Source organism: Episyrphus balteatus, chromosome 1 (assembly GCF_945859705.1).
Source record: "Episyrphus balteatus chromosome 1, idEpiBalt1.1, whole genome shotgun sequence".
Taxonomy (NCBI): domain Eukaryota; kingdom Metazoa; phylum Arthropoda; class Insecta; order Diptera; family Syrphidae; genus Episyrphus; species Episyrphus balteatus.
This window is the reverse complement of record NC_079134.1, coordinates 50,868,876-50,890,829: the sequence shown is the minus strand read 5'-3', so window position 1 is coordinate 50,890,829 and position 21,954 is coordinate 50,868,876. Positions and strand designations below refer to the sequence as shown.

The 21,954-nt window shown below is 32.8% G+C and overlaps 1 protein-coding gene across 1 annotated transcript in view; it reads left to right on the top strand.

The window, feature by feature from the left end:
* Nucleotides 1–21,954, top strand: part of LOC129919550 (protein sax-3) — a 93,475-nt gene that overhangs the window by 51,846 nt on the left and 19,675 nt on the right. The window contains exon 3 of the mRNA XM_056000471.1: nt 9,128–9,230. Within this exon, the coding sequence (XP_055856446.1) occupies nt 9,128–9,230 (103 nt within the window). The remainder of the gene's footprint in view (nt 1–9,127; nt 9,231–21,954) is intronic.

Below are 21,954 nucleotides of genomic sequence, written 5' to 3'. Positions count from 1 at the left end.
CACCTTAGAGTTCCCAAAATAAGTTTGTGTGCACCAGAGATGTTACTTGAGTCTTTACTCGCTATCACTGGAGTTTCAAAGCATGGTTGAGTCAGAAACAAGATAATCCCAAGAAGCGTTCACGTCAAAAATACGGTCTTGGATAAAATACAGCACGACCGACTAAGCTGGTACTCTCATGTACAAAGAAGAAACCATAAGAACGTTTTTCAAAACGAGATAGAATACGACACAATAGCAAAAAATAGGCAGGCCTTTAAAGCAAAAGTAAATTTATTGAACGGGGAACTAATTTTATGTTTCTTCCCATTGATTTTTAAAGAGTAGTGACATCAAAATAAAATAATATATGTGCATGTACATAGTATGTACATTTGTACATGTAAATAATCTTTGTTTATTATTTCACCATTCCATTTTCAAATACATGAATGTATGTTGTTTAAAACATACCAAAAGCACTTACTTGAAGTTTTGAATAAATTGATATTGAAGAGTTGTTTGCTCGTGAAAACTCAATACCTATTGCTTTTTGTCATGCAAATAATTTATGATAGTGCATACATATGCAATCATCATTTTCTGACTTTGTATCAGAATGTAATAGTTCTTCGAATAAATTGATTTAGTTCCTTTTTTCTAAGAATTAAGTTCACATATGTACCTTATAAATTTTCAAAAATGTAAATAAATAAATACATTTGTGGAAAGACAATATTGAAAACCTATGTGGATCTAATAACAATTTATTTTGTAAAATTAAAGGATTTGTGTAAGTTTGATATTCAAAGTAAAATAAAATCCATTTTACTACAAAATTGTAATCGATTAAGATATTTTAGACACAGTCTTTAATTTTAATTTTCAACACATGTCTTGTTAAATAAAACCCATACACTTATCCATTGAAAATGCTGAACATTGTAACATCCGCTATAACATTCTCTATATATGAAAAAATAAATTTACCCGTTTATATTCCAGCCTAAAAGTATGTACAATACCTTTTTTTTTAATTTAAAATTTTAAGCACTGCCACTTTGTTCCTGACTGCATCCTGAGAGATTCATAAAATCAACATAACAATGTGTCATGTGATTATAACCTCATGTGTGACACAAAAATTACGAAATTAAATTTTAAATCAACCATTTGCCATCCGGCAGCACATTACCGCACGCTTCTCTGTCTTCACCAAGTTTCCCAATTTCCATTTATATACCCGCCGCCGCCGTACCGTATAGTGGCGGACAAGGACGCGCGAGCAAGCTCCTGCTCCGGATATTATCTACCCATCTCATATTTGGAGTTCGTGCAATTTTTTTTTTTTTTTCGTTCTATGTTCTACCAACTCGAGGCACGTGAACACGAACATTAAGGACTCTTGGATATCTAATATTCTTCCACCAGCTACCAGCAGCAGAAAAAGCCAGCATTAGTAGGGCTCCATCAGCTTGTGTTTATAATAATAAGATACTTTAATATGCCTACTTAATGCTCTGTGTTCCTAAAGTATACTTCGCCCCTCTCTCCTTCTCTTTCGTTGTTCTATTTGTTTTTTTTTTGTTTGTTATATTATTTCTGCTTGATGGAAGAGGCGCGCAAAAGGACTATCTGGCTGTTGTGTTTTTCTTCTATTCGTGCACAAAAGCACATACATTGGTTATTCCATTTCCTGTTTAAGCGAAAAGGCTGTTGTAGGTACACAACACAATCAAAAAAGATAGAAATGGAATTTATTAAGGAAATTCAACTGTTTTTCTTCATATATGAGGTTACACAAGGCAAGGTTATTCGCTAAATCTGCTACATAAGGAAGGGAACGCGCAGGGACGATTTCGGTGAGTGAAAAGATTGCTACAGCTCTCTACGGGAGATAGCCGGATATGGAATAAACTAAAGAAAGTAGAGGGGTTGCATATTCTGGCTTACACATTTTTTTTTTGATTAATCGAATAATTTAAGTCACAATCAAATCTTTATGATAATAAAGAAATATTTTTCAAGTTTGTATCTTTTTACAATCCTTTGATTAACTTTTTGGAAGAATACTGACTTTGAAAGACTCTTTAATTGCTATTGCAGAATAATTAAAGGGTAAAATTTAGCTGCGAAAGTCCCTGAACTGAATTAAGGAGGCTGCTATAATTACCAAAAGAGGTAGATACACTTTAAATGAGGTCGTAACTCTAAAAAAATATAAAAAAAGTCCATAAAATCATTTTGGCAAATCGGTAAGTGAAAATACTTAGGACTAATATCGTTAAATTTTTCCTTAAAAATACAATATTTTGGATATAAAGATTGCAACTGTAAATGATTGGAAGAGTGGATCATTTTGTAAACAAAACAAAAAAATCATAATTTTCCAATAAGCCGTGAATGATTCGTTCACTGTGGCGTATACGCAACGTAAAATTATTAATATGATTTTGGTTTCGAATATTTACGTAACTCACAAGAAGTTGAAACAATGGCTAGATTTGTAATAACTTGACCTAATAATTCAGTTCTCATGTGCTCTGTGGATTAAACTCAGTTTTTGGGATTAAAGATTTGAAATTGTTTTTCGGAATCAGTTAAGTTTATTTCACTTGTTGCTTCACCAAACATAGCTAATATAACGTAAAACAAGCACCGAAGAGCACCTACACATTCAAAATTCATCAAAATATCAAAACTTATTGTGAACTTTTGTCCCAATTCTATGCAATATAGAATGAGCCAATTTGTAATGGCCCCTTAACTATCTCGCGTTTCAAAGCATTTACAAAAGGTTTAGGGAAACTGAAGAAACCCAAGGAGAAGGCTAATAACTTGACGTGCGCAGTGTTCCACTAAAACGTCCTTCCACGCAAAAAAATTTGACTACAATCAGTGCAGAATATACATGGTTTTTTGGCCAGATGACTTCCGTCTTAAATTAAGCGGACAAATCATCTTTACTTCTTGGATGTGCTTATATAAAACAAATCCACTTTAATATTAGCATTAATAAATGCCAAACCATGAATTTTTCCCGAAAGCGTCTCTACCAATCCCCAAGGATTTACCACTTCAACGATCTTCCCATTCCGATTGTTTCATCCATCTGTGATTTAGGGATCATTTGTGACAAGGAGCTTAATTTCCACGCCTACATCGATTATATTATAAATAAGGCCAATTCTTCCCTCTGATTTGTCAAAACGATGGTCGAAGGAATTCACCAATCCATATGTTACCAAAGCACTCTATATGACATATATGTGGCCAATCTACATACTCCCGTAGAATTGAAGCAGTACAGCGTCGCTTTATCCAGTTTGCCCTACGTGGTGTCCCATGGTCTAATCATCTTAACCTACCTTCCTACGAAGATCGGCTAGAGCTTATTAGCCTTCAGATACTCGCTCAACGCCGCGCTATTGCGGACGTAATTTCTATTCACCAACTGAAAACAGGCAGTATTGATTGTCCAGCTTTGCTGGGAAAGATTCAAATAAATGCTAACCCACGTTACCTTTATTTTGTCTCACTTTTCCATCTTCCTCTTCACCATACCAACTATGGCCAGTTTGAGTCGGGCTATGGGTTGAATCGGGCTGTCGGGTCGTGAGTTGGGGTGTACAAAGTCGTGTTGTCCTGAGTCGGGCTATACCCTTCGCTTTAAAATTTGGTAGGCAGCAAAAACATTGACGGGTTTTCGAGTTGAGTTATGAATATAAAACACAATCTAGTAAACAAATGTATACAAGCTACAAGGTTATATATTTTCCTTGAAAACCCAATTAGTTTTTACTTGCGTGCGAGATTTTAACAAAACTAAACTAGAATATGCACTTCATGTTTAGTTTTTTGGTTGATCTAAAAATCAAGGAAAATTAACAATTTGTTCATTCACAAAAACAAACAAACCAAAAATAACCTCCACAAAATAATAATTTACTCCAATTGTTTCAATTGGCCCTGTAGTTGGCTAAAGGAATGCCTTCATTTCAAAAATATTTTTCCCATCCCAATACATGCCCGTTTTGTAAAGCAGTAAATAAATAAAAATAAAAACAAACATCCTAAATCCTATCAGTTGAAAAGATGGAATGAAAAAGCTAAAAACAAACATCATACTACCCAGTTCATATAACCACCGAACACCGACACAGTAAAACACAGAGTATTAACTGCCATCCTCGTCCCAGTCCTCGAGAGCTCTAATCCACCACTCCCCAACCTTCAAGCCTTATATTCGTTCCTAGGAATTTTCATAACTTAAGTGGCATTCATTTATAAATGTATGTTCTCGATGTAAATATAGTACCAAGTACGCAAAATATGGTATTTTATGTTTTCCTTATGTTATTGTAGAATATATCTACATACATACATACATAAAGCGAAGGGAACATGGAAAGATAGAGTCATGGTGGGGGGGGCTTGAGTTTGGTAAATTTATGGTCTAGTAGATTGCATTAGACACGAATGCTCTCTTCACTTTTTTTTTCCAAAGAAACGGATATGGTACGAGGCTCCGGATGTATAAATGAGTTTGGGTTCGAGATGAAAAACCAACAGAAAAACAAAAATATGTACTTTTTTTTGAGAAAGTATCTTTTCATTTTTGTGTAGAGCAGCAGTTAATCTTTTTATTGTGAATTCTTTCCAAATTAAACAATGAATCTGAACAATAAATTCAAGAAAAGTTAAAATTGTGAGTATTTGTGTTTTTGTATGTTATTTTCTGTGAATTTACATATTCTGGATCAAGCATATAATAAAACAACCTTCTTAAAAAATAGTTGGCTACATGAATGTTGTTCTACATGAATTTAAGCTGTCACTAAAACTCCATGCTTCAATTACCTTTCATATCTCTTACTTACTTGGTAAGGATGATCTACCTGAAGGCAGCGATTCAAACCATTATGAATTTGGGTTTCAAGCAATAAGCTTTTCTACCCCGCCCTATTGGCCAAGTTGATTAAGGTTCCCTTCGAGTTCCGTGCGCCGTTCTTCTTTGCTGGGACCTATCAGATTGTTGACAAAAAGCTTCAGGCGTTCACATATTGCAGGAGAGAGGATCTTATGGGCGATGTTAAGGGGACTGATTCCTCTGTGGTTGGCACAGTTCAGAGGGTTTTTTCTTATGGTTCCGGCAGACAATAATGGTATTCCAATCTGCGGACATGGTTTGCTCTGACCATATTCGATAAAGAGCTGACGCATACTCCAACCAGGTCATAGACCGGTGTTTTAAATAGCTCAGTAGTAAGGTCGTGAGCTCGTATTTAATAAGAGAAATTAAAAATAGGTTCATTAGACTTGATAAAAAGTAATACCGCATCAAGTAAAACCGCATTAAGACCTCTATTAACCCTCTGTAGGCACACCTCTTTTTTGTGACGTGGTAATCACACCGGTGCGAATTTGGCTTTAACTTTTTTATGTGGCTATAACTTTTTTCGATCTTAGTATTTCATAGACAATATGTATATGAAATTGACGTAAAATTTTCCGAGCAACTCGAATATTGTATTCAAAATTTTATAAAACTACAATATCACCATACTTACCTGACTTTTTTAGGAAAGCCTTTTTGAAAATCGATTTTTTCCCCAAAGTTCATAACTTTTTTAAATAAAAAATAGAGGAATAAAAATTATTGGAAAATAAAGATAAATGTCTGTACTAAAATATAAAATAATCCTTTATGTAATTCATTACAATTAAGTATTTTTAATTGCCGCTTGAAAACCGACATTTTTACAGGTATGAAGAATTAAGTTTTTTTATGAAACTTGAAGAAAATAACAAAAATATAACTTATAATATATACATATATTATCGAATGAATATTATAAAAAAGTCATTGGTACTAAGAATAACAGTTCACACATAGTCCTGATCTGTGTACAATGTACATCACACATTGGTCTTGAGCATGAGGCGCATTTCATTCTCGTACGTATATGCTGCTTATTGTAGCACAGTCCGCATTTACCCCTAGTTTCCTCTCTTATAATTGTAACATTTTCAACAGAAAATTAATCTTCATTAAGTATTTTTTGAATGTTTTTACGCAAATCTGTGCGTTAACCTCTGGATCGTAAGCGTCACCGAAGTTGTGCCTCTACCAAACTAAAACCCAATTGTTTTAAAAATGTTTCAAAGTATACAACACGAAAGCATTGATGCCAGCCTGATCCAACATATTGAAAAAAAAAAAAAAAACTTAAGAGGCCAACGTCTTGTCCCTCGACTTGTACTATAATTATGAAAAATACATCTCTGATCACATATCTTCGGTACCAACTTTATTTAGTTTCAACGCCGCTGTATAATATAAAAGTCCAATGAAAGCTTTTATTTCAATGTTATCCGTTTTGACGTGGTACGTTTGCAAAACTCTACCATTGTCTCTAAGCCTAGGCTTTTGCCTTTCAATCTCTTCATTAGTATGTACGATTATCATTTGCAAAATATTATCAGAGAATAATAGCGCAAAAGCGTCAAACGGACTCTCGGCATTTGCAGCCTTTAACTTGGGACGCGCTTCAAATGAAGGCATTACATTGGAACGGCGGCCAACTCGATTAGGTGGTATTTCCGACCACTTTTCAACTCCTTTCGTTTAAACAGAGCACCTTGGTCGACCTCTACTCCGAGCCTGACTTCGTTCTAAGGAGACTAGCAAGCGTTGTCGCTTCGAAGCAGGCTTGGCTTCTTGTTCTGCTAGCCCTTCTTCCGAATGCCTTCCCCTTTTCATCTGGCTTCGTCGTACCGTTTCTTTTCGTCTCTCCATCTCACTTCACCGCTCCATCTCTTTACCTCTCACCGTCCCGAATTAGGTCAATTTTTATTCTAAAATTCTAAATTCTAAAAATTTCCTATACGATTTGATATTCGAAGTGAAATAATTTGGGAAATTATCTCATTTGGGCTCTGGTGAAAACGGGCTTTAAAATTAAGACTTTTTGCATTTTTTTCTGTGTTTTTCCTAAAAGAATCAGTCACAGACCATTACTCTGTTTGACTTCCATTGGTACTCGCCCTTCGCCGGCTCCTAAAAACTTCTTTCTTGTCGCAAGTTCTTTGCATCATGAAAATCCGCATTTACTTTTGTCTGGTGTTGTAAATAAATTATTTGTATATTTATAATTATTCTGAGTCCGATAAATAGTCGATAATTTCAGTCTGCGGCTGGTTGTTTAAATCAGGCTGTATAAACAATGGGCAAAACACTTTAGAAACCTATTTCATGTCCATGAATTAGAATTTTATGAACTGAAGTGCTCATATAGTACCAAGGATAGGATACAGCAATACAAACAAGTTTGCAGTTTCTAGACAATAAATTTAAATTTTAATATCTATATATCTCTTGATATAAACACTGCAAAATTATGTGAAATTTTTTTAGCAGATTCGCATCTATACCAGTTTTTTCAATTGATTTAATATAGTTTAAAAAAAAACGTCTAGCTACATTATTTCTTGTATTTGTGTTACCATATAATGGCTTTAGTCGATCAATTTTTAACCCTAATTCTTTTTCGAATGCCTCTTGAATCCTTCCTTGATTTGTTTTGAGCCACACAATCTTCTGTCCCTTTCGATTTACTCCATTTTTTCACAGGCAGTTTGTGGGCAACGATAACATCTCTGAGCAGAGCAAACATCACTCAGACTGTTACAAAGCTTGCCATCAACCATTGAAAGTATCAACTGGTGTTTGACTATATACTCTCTATTTTCAATAATTATTTTTGTTGCTTCCAGTTCATACCAATTGAATAGATTCGTTCTCCGTGTTGATTAATGAATCTGTTTCCTTCTCAAAAGTTATTTTTATAGGCCTGCAGTACCTAGGAGAAGAAGTACTAGGATTCTTCCAAAAAACATTTGATGTGCTCGATAACTTTAGTGGTACCAAACAATTTATAAATACAAATTTGTTATCTGCATCAATTGTGTTTGAAAACCTTTGATGGTAGTCGTTGGCCCCGAAGCACCATCAAAACCCACTTAAGAATCGAGGGTTAGTTCATTACAGCTCGCATTATTGAAAACACCTTTTTTTGATGCAGAAATTCTCTCAACAGTGTGATTGAGCAAGTTCTGCATTGGAACTTCAGCTGTTAGTTCATTCACACTAAGATTTTCTGGATAGCATTTTGTTTTCTCTTTTGTACAGCTTTATATGAAGGCAAAATATCACGTGATAGTTTTGCTTCTATAAGCATCGACAAAGCTTGATAAGGAGTTAGCATTACTGCTGAACTTTTGGAGGTGTTAGGTTGAGACACGGCTTACTCTAATGAAGTAAGTATTTAAAAAACAATATATTCTTGTTCTGCACATTTTAGTCAAATCTGCACAGGACCTTTTCTCCTGGATTCTTTCAAAGATGGTTTTACTGTATTAGTAGATTCCAGATAAACAAAGCTTTTTACTTCGAATTCTTGTCTTTAACCAAAACAGAGGTTTTTAAGAAATAATTTTCACAACGTTCTTTTCTTCCAAGAAGTTCACGGGACCTCAATCAACTTAGAATGATTAAGATTTATTTTAAAGACAATTGCTCAAATCAATTTTTCCGAGGGCTTAAAAAGTAATTTATCAAGTTTTTTTTTTAATGAACTTATTGTTTAAGTCTTCAGGTTCATAGAAAATACTTTTCAATACAATTTTCATTTCTAAAGCAGAATTGATTTGAAAAAAAATATATATATTTTCCAACTGACGTCCCATCTGTTAACAGAAAATCAAAAAAAAAAAAAAAAAACCTGAAGTACGTTTGATTGTTCTCACAGTAGGACGCCTTTTTTCGATAACGAAAGGCACAAAATTGAAGTCAAGAACTCATTCGTTTTGAAAGGCATAATTTCTTGTGCCTTATTCCATCAACATAACACAACAACAAAAAAAAAAAAACCTTCTGTTCCACTTTTTTCTTCCCTTATTTTTCTTTCAATATGGAAAAGCTCAAAAAATCGAAGTGTGTCACTTCTTCTTCATCCATCTCCCTTTTGAATTTCAGTGCCCAACCCATTCCCCCCATTCCGCGCACAATATACGTATATTTTAATTCTGAATTTTTCCATGGATTTTTCTTTTTTTTTTCATTTTCATTCTCTGTTCTTCATTTCAGGTTGTAAATTCTCGTCGGGAAAGTGATGCTGGGGTGTACTGGTGCGAGGCTAAAAACGAACTTGGAGTGTCACAGAGCAGGAATGCTACATTACAAGTTGCCGGTAAGTTGTAATATAAATTCCTATTAAATTTATTCATTCATATTGCGGGAGGCCTTGCTTGCTTGCTTGCCAAGAAACAAAAAAAAAATATACATAATAAAAATAAAACCCTTTTGGTGAACGTTCCGTTTACCCCTTCAAGAAAAATATCTCAGAAGTTGTTATTTCATTTGGTTTTATTTTTTTTGGGAGGATGGGGGGTTGGCTTTCTCAATGTCTACAGAGGGAATATTTCCCCTCGCAAGGAAATTGCCTGATTTCTTCTTTATTGAAATCGGCTTTCCTGCATTAAGACCTTGCTCCGCTTTGCCTTCTCCATCGTGTATGCTGCCTTCAAGTTGAGGCAACCCTTGAATTGAAACCAATTGAAGTGTATTGATTTGATGTTTCCGGTGAACAAACCAAGAATCATAAAAGACAAACGCGCACCGCGGCTGGCGTGTCGGTCGGTTCAGTGATGTGCGTTCAAAAGTGGTGGTTGAAAATGGGAAAACAATGACTTTTGTGTAATAAAGATTTTCATTGATGGTTGACTTGCTTCTCCAGAGAGAGAGATACATTGTAAGTGATAAGCTTGTATAGAGATTGTGATGCCTTTTTTTTGTTGGCTTTATTGTTGTTTTAAGGTATTTATCCTTTAAATGGTTGGATAAACTTGGTTGAAAAATTACAAAGGAATTTAGTATAATTTTTTTTATGTTTAAAAAAGGTACCCGAGCTTGAATAGCTGAAAGTTAACAATGAAATTTATTTAGATACACCTAATTTAATAAAAAGGGTCCCGCTGTCGGTTCTTAAGTTTAGGAAGGTTTAAGATTTTAAAGACTTTGTACTTAAAGATTTTTGATAAGTTTAACTTCACACCGTATACAGATACACTTTTCATTCCAAAATCTTGAAAAAACATGCCTCTGCTTGGAGATACCGGATATCTTTATAGGATTGATCAGTTGCACCGATATAAGGACCTGCTAATATTATAGTGGAACGATACAACCGATTTCTTAAATCAACTCGAAGACTTTTTGAAAATTCAATTTTCATTTTAAAGGAAAAATTTCCTTGCCTCAAACATTTTGTCTTTTAATAATTATTCATAGGCACTGTATACACTATACATATTTGTAAGGATAGAATCAATATTTCGAAAAATCGATTTCTTCTTCTCTTTCGGGTTCCTCTTCCTTTGAAGAATGGTAATTTTCATGTTCAACTTCACAAGGAACCAAACTGTTGGTTAAATGGTTGGATTCTAACCCCAATTCTTGTTTGATCCTCCAGTAGATCCAGTCTTTTTGGCACTGTCTAGTTTTATCTGTTACGATCTTAGGATAGTAATGTAATGTGAAGTGAGATATTTAAATTTTGTTGTTTTGTTTTTCTTTTGATACCATAGTTCCTCGCTTGACATTCTGCCATGTTATATCCCGTAGGTACTTCCAATAATTATTTCGAAGTATCCTAGCTTTCCCAAAATATTTTTTCCATTCTGCTATTTTTCGTTGGTTGATCACAGTATCGTTGAATTTCCCAAATAAAACACTTCATGATTATTTGCTTGTTGGTAGTGTCCCACGTTATAAGGCAAAAAAAAAACCATACATATCATTACTTCATTACTACAAAGCAAAATAATTCACGATTGAGCTGAAGGCCAAATTTATTTGTTTAAACAATGTTTGTAAGCGATTTCTTAGTTGTATTAGTGCATACTACTTTCCTGTTTTTTTCAACCACATGCTTTTTTTCTTCATCTTTGGAAAATAACTTATTAAACTCTTAAAATGATTTTACACCCCTTTCTCCTGTATCTTTTACAACACAACACGCAAATTTTTCTATTTTGTATTCAATATTTGATGAAATCTTTATAGGACTTGTCTTAGAGTTCGAAGTTGATTAAGCCTCTGAAAAAGTTCAAGATCTCGATAGCTTTCATCTTTTTTTCGTGTTGAATAATTCATTTTCACTGGTTTATTTTATATTTAAGTTTTATTTGAAACACTCAATAACTTAGCAAAAATCACTTGCACACGAATTCAAGAAAAAATAAAAAATAAGTAATGGTTGTTTATAAGAAAACAAAGACGAGCTTAATCCGAATCTGAAGTCAGTTATGCCCAAACACCTTCAAAATTTTGAGTAAATTGCAAAAAAACATAAAAATCTCATTCAAATTGGGGACTTTTTCAATTTTCTCAAAATTATGCACCTCGAAATACATAGAGATAGGTAGGTCCAGTCAAAAGTACTTGTACTTCCTTTTTTGTGAGCTTTTGTTTTCAGGGACAAGAAAAAATGAACAGTGTTTAAAAAATTATATCTGAGCAACAAAAAAAAAATCAAAATAACATTTTTTTCTAAAAGTTAAGACCTCTTTTTTACCATTAGTTTTAGTATCAACTGTAAAAGAGTATCCTCGAGTAAAAAAATCATAGCTTCCGCAATTATTAACCGATATTATTAAATAATATCTCATTCGACTCAGCATAAAGAGGACACCGTAAATGTTTATAAAAAAAATGTTCAAAACTTAAGATGAAGCTTAAAATGCGCTCTGAATTCTAAAAAACGTCGAAGAAATGCTAAACTTTGAGATTAAATCCAAAAAATCTTCACCCAAATTGGTGCTATTTCAAACTGTAAAAACATCTAAAATTGTTGAAGTCTGAAAACATTTAAAAACTGTTTTTTGACGATATCTAACTTGAAGTTTTGAGTGTTTATGTAAAAATTAAAAGTGTAAGTGTTTTGACTCTTTTTAAGGAAGTTAGTTGTAAAAGTTGTAAATGCAAATACTCTTGGATCTGAGAAAAACTGTAGCAGTAACGTACTCTTTTCCACCGATGAAATCTCTTCTCTTTTAAATGATGTTTTATCAAAATTAAGTACTTGTCGTTCAAAATCCGAACAATTCAATGTTATTACCACTCTAGCAGTGAAATATCTGTATTCAATATGATTGACACAAACCCAAAAATAATCACTTGGAAGGCAACAAGCGTTCAAAATAAAAAACATGAATTATTCAATTTCTTGATAGTTAATAAAATTGACATTGCTTTATTAACTGAAACCTGGCTAAATAATGAAAACAATTTCGCAATTAATAATTATGCATGCTATAGACTTGATAGGCAAATTTCGAAGGGGGGAGGGGTAGCTATTTTAATAAATAAATCTATTAAACACTTTGCCATTCCCACAGTTAAGTTTGATATTATTGAAGCTATTGGTATTGAAATAGTTTTACAGGATTCAAATAGACTTAGTATCTTTTCTGTGTATTTCCCTGGTGGAAATGGTACCAACGAGAAGAAAACTTTGTTTAAACGAGATATTTTAAAATTGTTTAGAAGAAATGATAATTTTTTAATCGGTGGTGACTTAAACTGTAGACATCAATCGTGTGGTTGTCTAAGAGCGAACTGTTGGGGTAATATCCTTAATGATATTATTGCATTTAACAGATCGCTTACTTTGTTACATACTCTCGAACCGACATACTATCCAAGTTGTGCATCTCAGAATCCTTCAACGCTTGACTTTTTTGTTTCAAACAATGCTTTTCGCTTTTCACAACCAGTTACCGTCAATGCTTTACGTTCGAATCACTTACCAGTATGCACTTGCCTTCAGAATTCTGTAAGTCAAAATAATGTGATCCCTGTCAGCTACAATTTTTCCGCAGCGAATTGGAATAGATACAATTCTTATATTTCTCAAAATTTAAATCAAAGGAGTTTATCTATCGATCGTATTACTTCACCTGAACAGATTGATGTTCTCTTAGATTCTTTTATGGAGGTTGTAAACAGAGCGGCTGAATTATCTATTCCTAAGACCCAATCCTTTCATACAAACCAAATTATATTACCCGAATATATCTTACGCTTAATTCGCATGCGCAATTCGGAAAGAAGAAAATGGATTCGTTTTAGATTCGAAATTTATAAGAATAATGTTAAAATTCTGAACACAAAAATAAAAAACGAGATAGACATTTTTAAAAATAAAAAATGGAATAACCTATTATCCAGTTTTGATAAGAGATCCAAACCTTTTTGGAAAGTAACAAAAATTATCAAAAACAAAAGTTCAATTATTCCGCCTCTTCGAGTCAATGACAGTGTTCTTGTTACTCAATCTGAAAAGGTAACCGCATTGGCTGACTGTTTTTACCAAAATCATTTAGTCTCATCTCATCTCAGTGATATTGTTACTGAAAATATTGTGCAAGATAAGCTTATTGAGCTCAATTCCTTAACGAGTAACGTTAATAGCAACAACTTTTTTAAAAATAGTACTGTGAAGAAGTTGATTAAACAATTAAAACCCAAAAAATCACCTGGCCTTGATGGTATGAGCAATAGGCTGCTTAAAGCCTTACCGTCAACGGCCACCAAGTATCTTACAATGGTTTTCAACTGTTGCATGATTCTTTCGTACTTTCCGAATGATTGGAAGAAAGCAAACGTTATAGCTATATGTAAACCTGGTAAAGCAAAAGATAATCCTAACAGTTATAGACCTATTAGTTTATTAAGTGCCGTTAGTAAACTGTTTGAAAAGCTTATTAATCGACGATTACTAAACCATATTGAGGATGCAAACGTATACCCTAATGAGCAGTTTGGCTTTAGAGCTGGTCACTCCACAAGTCATCAAATTTTAAGAATTAAAAATCACGTCAAAAGTAGCCTTAATTCAAAATTATCGACTGGTCTTGTGCTTTTGGACATCGAAAAAGCCTTCGACACTGTGTGGCACGACGGGTTGATTTACAAACTTATGATGTTTGGTTTTCCGACATATCTTATTAAATTAATAAAAAGTTTTTTACAAAACAGAAAATTTGCTGTTTACGCAGGAAGTGTAAAATCTACTCTATATAATATAGAAAGTGGAGTTCCACAGGGTTCTGTGCTGGGACCCATTCTTTTCAATGTTTTTATGTCCGATCTGCCACCTTTGGATGTAAACACTAAATTTGCTATGTTTGCTGATGACACAGCCCTTTTTTCGTCTAGTCTATTGCCTCATTGCGCTCTCAATAGTTTACAATGCTCACTGAATACCCTTCAAAACTTTTTTCATAAGTGGAAAATCAAGGTTAATGTCCAAAAATCACAAGCTTTATGGTTTTCTCGACGAAGAAAATCAGATTTTTTGCCACAAAGTACATTACAGCTAAACTCTGTTGATATTGCTTGGTCCGAAAACTGCAAATACTTAGGGGTAACACTTGATAAGAAATTGACTTTCGACAAACATATCGCTAACACGATAAACAAAACTAATCTTGTAATACGAATTTTATACCCGTTCATAAATCGCAAATCAGGCCTTGGTATGCATAATAAAATCTTGATATTCAAAACTATTTTCCAGCCTATACTTACTTATGGTGCTCCAGTGTGGTTTGACTGCGCTGAAACCCATTTAAAAAAGCTTCAAAGAGTGCAAAACAAAATATTAAAATTAATGCTAAACTTGCCAAGGCACTATTCTACAGCCAGGCTTCATGATAAGGCTAATGTAAATCAACTTAAGCTTGTACTCTATAATTTGCAAGACAACTTTTTTAGAAGATGTTCTTATTCTGATAATGAGCTAATTCTTAATCTTATAAATTAGATATTTTATTCATATCACGTTTGGGTTTATGTGCAATTTTAGTTTTTAAGTATCATATAAGGGTTTTTTCTTGTAGATTTTCCCTTGTCATTTTTTTTCCTTTTCATTTAAATCATTTTTCATATTAGTACTTAGTTTATATTGAAGTTGTAAAGAATTTAATTTTCTATATCTCTTAAATAAACACACCATGTAACTGTAAATATTTTTGAACTGCAATAAATAAATAAATAAATAAGATCCAACAAATTTCAATGTACGAGTACTATTCAGATATGCCACATTTGACGATGGAATTCCCCAGCAGCCACCTATTTTTTACCCTATTTTCCATACCACATTGAAAATTATTAAACATTTCTGACAGCCCCTAGTTTTTGTATACGTAAACATTGTTCTTTCTCATATAAATTCAATTATTGCATTCGAATATCCAACTCTAACCAACATCCATACATACATCTCAGTTTAACAATTATATTTAATCTTCTTTTCTGATTCAACCGATTAACTTAATAGAATGGTGAGACTAACAAACCGTTTTTGATGTAAATCATAAAAAAATCATTTTCTATGGAAATACAATTTAAAAAAAGAACTAAGATGCATTATTTCTTTAGAAAAAAAAAAAATTAATGCATGACTGAACTTCAATCATTCATTAATTACAGACTTGTCATAGCTTAAGGCGTAAACCAGTGATTAAATTTTTCAAAAAAAAAAATAAAAGAAAAAAAAAACCAGAAAAGCAAAATCAATTCTAATATGCAGCGAATGAGCGAGGGAGCTGCTGTGCAGTGTGTACAACAACGGATGCTCTCGTCTCCTTCCGAGTTCAGTCCAGCTTTTACAGCGGCAACAGTAAAGTCCAATCACAATTCCGTTTTTAATTCAAGTCCTTGTTCCAATTCAACACTCCCCACGGTAGTTCTGAGTAACTTCATCGAGAAGCTTTTGTTTTAACAGTCAAGCTTTCATTTCTCTTTTTTTCTTTCATTTTTTCATTTTACTAACGTCCTTCCATATCGTCCTCGTCCTTGTTCAAAATTTTATCCAAGCTTATACAAGATTGTCCTTCGTGAGTTCCTCCATGTCCATGAATAGGAGTGTGATGATGATGATGACGACCAACGAACGATAGCAACAAAAAAAAAAGGAAAACTATTAATTTTCCTGTTCTTTTGTTACTAGCGGTTTGGACTGTGTGTTCAAGAGTCGGTTTTTACCGGCTCCATGATTTATGAATTCATTCCATTGGTTAAGTTAGTCATAGTTCGTAGGATAGGAATTCAAAAACTATGCGAATTCCGAAAAATTCCGCAATTTGCCTGAAGCAAGAAGTAAAAAACTGCAGAAACGTCCATCCCTGACAGACAGATATAAATCAAGTTCTTAAATGAAGGAAAGGTATGTGTGTGGAGTGGAGGTTTTTAGCTTGATGGTCGCTTAGGATGGGCAGTTATGTGGAACTTGAATTGAAATGGTTTTTAGTACCAGGGACAGTTTTAACTTTTCTGTGGGTGTCTTAAGCTTGATGTGATGGCTTTTATCCCTAAGGAATTTTTTTTTACATATATTTTTATTACTCATCGTTAAAATGCTCCTTGATTAAAAGTGAATTATGGTTTGGAGTTTTTATGATTGAAAGAGTTTAATCAGGTGATGTCAAGTTTAAGTAAAGATTCGACCATATTCGAATCAAATTACCTTTTTTTGTAGAATTGGATTCAAAAGATCTGTCTGTTTTTGGTTCAAGTTAGGTAATTTAAAAGATTAAATTCACACTAGCACAAAAATTAAAGGAAGAAACTAATTTTGTCATAATGATTTTAGTGAAAAATGATTGAATAAATATTAAAAAAAACGGACTATACTTTTCAAAATATCTCAAGACTTTTAAAGACATTCTATTTTTTAAGCATCTTCCCTGCAATGTCAGCTCTTAGAACCAAGACTATGTCCTCGACAACTGAATTAAAGAAATTATTTTGAAATCTTTTGAAAAGGTAGCCAACACGTAGTACCGGATACTCATTCTCGGATACATAAAGATTCTCTGATTCTTGATGATGTTGCCCCGTTGATCGACTTGGAATCAGTAGAATTCCAATCCGAAGAATATTTAAATCTTAAAGAAGAGATATATAATCGCCCAGCCGAACTTCCCGGCTTAAAATCGAAGATAAAAATGTTTACAAGAAAGCTTTCAAGAAGTTAGGTGAAGAAGAGATGTTATTTGAAACGTCCTATTGTATCTAGTAATCGTCCTTTCGAAAAAATATATATTGACTTTTTAGGGCCTTATCCTAGGTCAAAATTGGGAAACGTGTATGTTTTCGTTGTTTTAGATCATTTGTCCAAAGGACCATGGGCACTTTTGTATGGACTTTGGGCCCACTTACAACATTGCTCAACAGTGATGAAACGTATATCAAATGAAAGGTCTTGAAGAGTACCTTAATTTATTATATGGGGGTAAAGTCGAAATCGAGCGCAAAAGTGGTGTTTTTGACCATTTTATAAAATAGTACTTAAAATGAAAAAAAAATATATTAAAAAAAAGTGGCAACACTAACTATAAAGTGTTTCACCTTTTTCAAAAGCTAGGCATCCCACCTTTAATTTAGTATTAAAATAAAGTTTTTTCTATTATTAGTTTTCGAAAAAAAATGATTTATTAATAAAAAAATGTAAAAAATAAGGTAAAATCAAAACATTTAGTACTACTTTTTTTTCACTTTTTGTGAAATAAAGCTCTAAAATGACTTTTTTAATTCACTGCAATATCAATTAATCAAACACTGAAAACCAAATAGTTTTATCTCTTCTAGTTTTTGAGAAAATCGAAAATTACTAAAACTTCATTTTTTTCCATACGATTTTTTATGCTGAGTATTTACGCTTACTTATCTTGAAGTTAACGAAAGAAGAATATATTAAGTTTGAATAAGTGACACCGAAGTCTTCTATTTTGTTCAATTATTCAATCTGTGAAAATAGACCCAATCCTAATACTTACGGTGATAAAATCAATGGCATATGGTTTGTTCTAGTGCCAGTATCAATAATATCGTTACTCGTTACTTTCGTATGTTTCGTATTTTTAGTATATTTGGAGCTTTTAGTTTTGGTATGGTACGATGTACGTTTGGTAGGTACTTAAAATATTTTATTTTATTTTATTTAGTTATTTTTGCATAGTTTGGACTAGAATTATAATGGAATGAAAACAGTAAAACACAGCCCAGATTTCTTAAATATCTTGAGGACAACGAATAGGTATATCGACGGTTAAACTGCAAAACCTCGTGAGTCGTTTTTGACTCTTTGTTTAAAAATCGAAAAACAATTAAAAACATGAAGAAAATAAAATAATTGTTTATTTAATTACTCAAATCAACTATTTTTTTAATTCTTTAATTTTTTAAAAATTGTTTAAGAGGTTTTTTTCGATTTCTAAACAAAGAGACAAAAACGATTTACGAGGTTTTGCAGTTTAACCGTCGATATACTTATTCGTTGTCCTCAAGATATTTAAGAAATCTGGGCTGTGTTTTACTGTTTTCATTCCATTATAATTCTAGTCCAAACTATGCAAAAATAACTAAATAAAATAAAATAAAATATTTTAAGTACCTACCAAACGTACATCGTACCATACCAAAACTAAAAGCTCCAAATATACTAAAAATACGAAACATACGAAAGTAACGAGTAACGATATTATTGATACTGGCACTAGAACAAACCATATGCCATTGATTTTATCACCGTAAGTATTAGGATTGGGTCTATTTTCACAGATTGAATAATTGAACAAAATAGAAGACTTCGGTGTCACTTATTCAAACTTAATATATTCTTCTTTCGTTAACTTCAAGATAAGTAAGCGTAAATACTCAGCATAAAAAATCGTATGGAAAAAAATGAAGTCTTAGTAATTTTCGATTTTCTCAAAAACTAGAAGAGATAAAACTATTTGGTTTTCAGTGTTTGATTAATTGATATTGCAGTGAATTAAAAAAGTCATTTTAGAGCTTTATTTCACAAAAAGTGAAAAAAAAGTAGTACTAAATATTTTGATTTTACCTTATTTTTTACATTTTTTTATTAATAAATCATTTTTTTCGAAAACTAATAATAGAAAAACTTTATTTTAATACTAGATTAAAGGTGGGATGTCTAGCTTTTGAAAAAAGTGAAACACTTCATAGTTAGTGTTGCCACTTTTTTTTAATATATTTTTTTTTCATTTTAAGTGCTATTTTATAAAATGGTCAAAAACACCACTTTTGCGCTCGATTTCGACTTTACCCCCATATAATAAATTAAAGTACTCTTCAAGACCTTTCATTTGATATGCGTTTCATCACTGTTGAGCAATGTTGTAAGTGGGCCCAAAATGCCCATGGTCCTTTGTGTTATTAAAAGCTTTAAGAAATGCAACTTCCTCGAAAGTGATCAAATTTTTAAAAGAAGACGTTTTTAATATGATTGGAGCTCCGAACATAATCCATAATTCTGATAATGGAAAACAATTTGTCGGAAAAGAGTTTCAAAATCTTATAACAAAATATGGCATTAGACATTTTTTAAAACTGCTTTAAACTCACCGCAATCGAATGCGTCGGAAAGGGTTAACCGCTCGTTGTTAGCTGCTATCCGATCATACCTTAAAAACAATCAAAGAGAATGGGATACGCACCTTGGCGATATTGCGTGTGCGTTAAGGAGTGCAGTTCATAGTTCTACTGGTGTATCCCCACCCCATATTATGCTTTATTTGGCACTAATATGATGATGCACGGTTGTAGTTATAAACTTGCGAAAAAGGAGAACGCGAATTGTTTAGCAAATAGGGAGTCATATGTATGAACTCAAAAACCTAAACGGAAGGAAAGTAGGCATATTTCATGCAAAGGACTTAAAACAATAAGTCAATGTTCCAAACTAGTCTAAACTGATTAAAAAAAAAACCCGATTAAAATATGTCTTTCTGAAGTGAAATCCTTCTTCGAAGAATTGGTTCGGAGTGTCCTTACAACTATTTTGTTTATTTACCTTATTTATTTTTGTTATTTATTTCTCGCAGTACCTGGTTGCTTAAGAAATTTTATTAGCCAAAAGATCTATTATCGTACATAGTACCTGATGTTTTTCTTTTATTAACACAAGTTTTATCTTAATAAAAACATTTTATTTTATTTATTAGAAATTTTATTAATTGCATGCTTAAAATTAACTTTTCTTATGTTACTTAATGTTAATTATTAAAATTTTGTTATATGTTATGATAAGAACTTAAATTATATACTAAGGTACTAAACTGTGAAAAAACCTGTTAAGCATCTGTGATTTTATAAATTTGATACAGTTTAAAGACTGATAAATAATTTAGTTAGTTTTTAATAATCTGTGAGAAGGAAGTTGGTTTCATCGCCATTAAATATACGGCTTGGATCCTCCAAAACATCTGTATTCCCAGTCTTTGCAAGGTAGTCCTCAATTTGTTTAAACCACCCTCGGATATCATTTTCAGAAACAGTTGAAGATGCTAGCGTCACGGCTTCAGGTGTTCTGTGAACTATTTCTGGATGTCGTTTAAGAAAATTTTTGTACCATGTTTCCCCCGGTGTGTAGTTTTTGAAAGAATTTTTTCTTGGATTTTTTCTCAGAAATTCACTCACACTATTTTGGATGTCTTCCCTTCGTCTTGGAAAACCTCTTTCGTGGTTTTTGTAATCCAATCAAGAATTTGTTGCTTTTCCTCAGTGGTGAGAACGGTTTCCGTTCCAAACGAAGATTTTCGAATTCTTCCTTTTGACCAGTTTATTATAGTTGTGCGTGGAACGTTAAACTGTAATGCTGCATTCCGCCTTCAACTGCATTTAACGCGTTTTGGAGATCTTCGTCTTTATATTGCTTCTGTTTTGGCATTTTTCAATTTTCAATAGCCTGAAATGTCGACGGGTAGTCAAGTACTTGAAAATAACGGTTTAAACCTTGTTTACAGTTCAACGCATAACAAAACGTAATTTTCAAAACTGTTCTCTGTTCTACTTTAGGGGGGCTATTCGATATTTGCAAAAAATTGATAATCTTGCATTAAATGTGAGATGTTCCTACTGAAAAAGTGTTCACGTTTATTTATTTTTGTATCCCTTACGTTTTCAAAATAAAAATAGAATGTTAAAGAAAAAAAAATCCATGCCCTAACCGTGACTTGAACTCGGTACCCTCCACTCGACTCTACCTTCGGACTACTGAGCCTATGGTTATATAAAGTAAAACTATGTCTATATGACCTTCAAAGTTAAAAATATTTTCCTTTTTTTGTTAGTTTCTAATAGGTGTATTCCAATGGAATTAGAAATTTACAGGGTTGCTTCTCACATCGAGATGCAGACACAGGTTATTTTTCCGAATTTTCCGAAACGTTTGGAATTTTTTTCAGTTCAATAATTAGAACCAATTTTTTTTTTTTCAAAAAAATAAGTATAGATACCTAAAAAAGAAAAGTCGAATGAAAACTCCGATCAGAGATACCCAAAGGAGAAGGGAAACTTCTGACGTCATACGCGTTTGCCTACAAGCTCCGTCGGATATTTTTGGCTAAGTATGCGTAAAAACACTGTGATTACACTGTGTGTGTTTTTCACATTTATTCACGAATACAAAAGAAATTACAACAACACGAAATGAACAAATGGGTTTTGGGGGGTAAAACGTACGAAAGTTTCCCATCTCCTTTGGGTATCTCTGACTCCGATGATAAGTATTTTATCATTTCATTTTTCACAGAACCAGAATATGAGCCCCAGACAAAACGTTATATGCCTTAATTTTGTTGAACATAATAATTTAGCTATGGACACCCCACATAAAATTAAATTATGTATATTATTATTTTTACAGTAACTTAAATTTTAATAAATCTACAGAGCAATTCTCTCACAAAATATTCAACATTCACTTTTGTACAAAATACAGATATATTGTTTAAAAAATTATATGTACTCACGTGTTTCTTAGGAATTTCTTAAGGTTTATCCACTTCCCAGAGGTTCGAAACTTGCACCTTTTATCA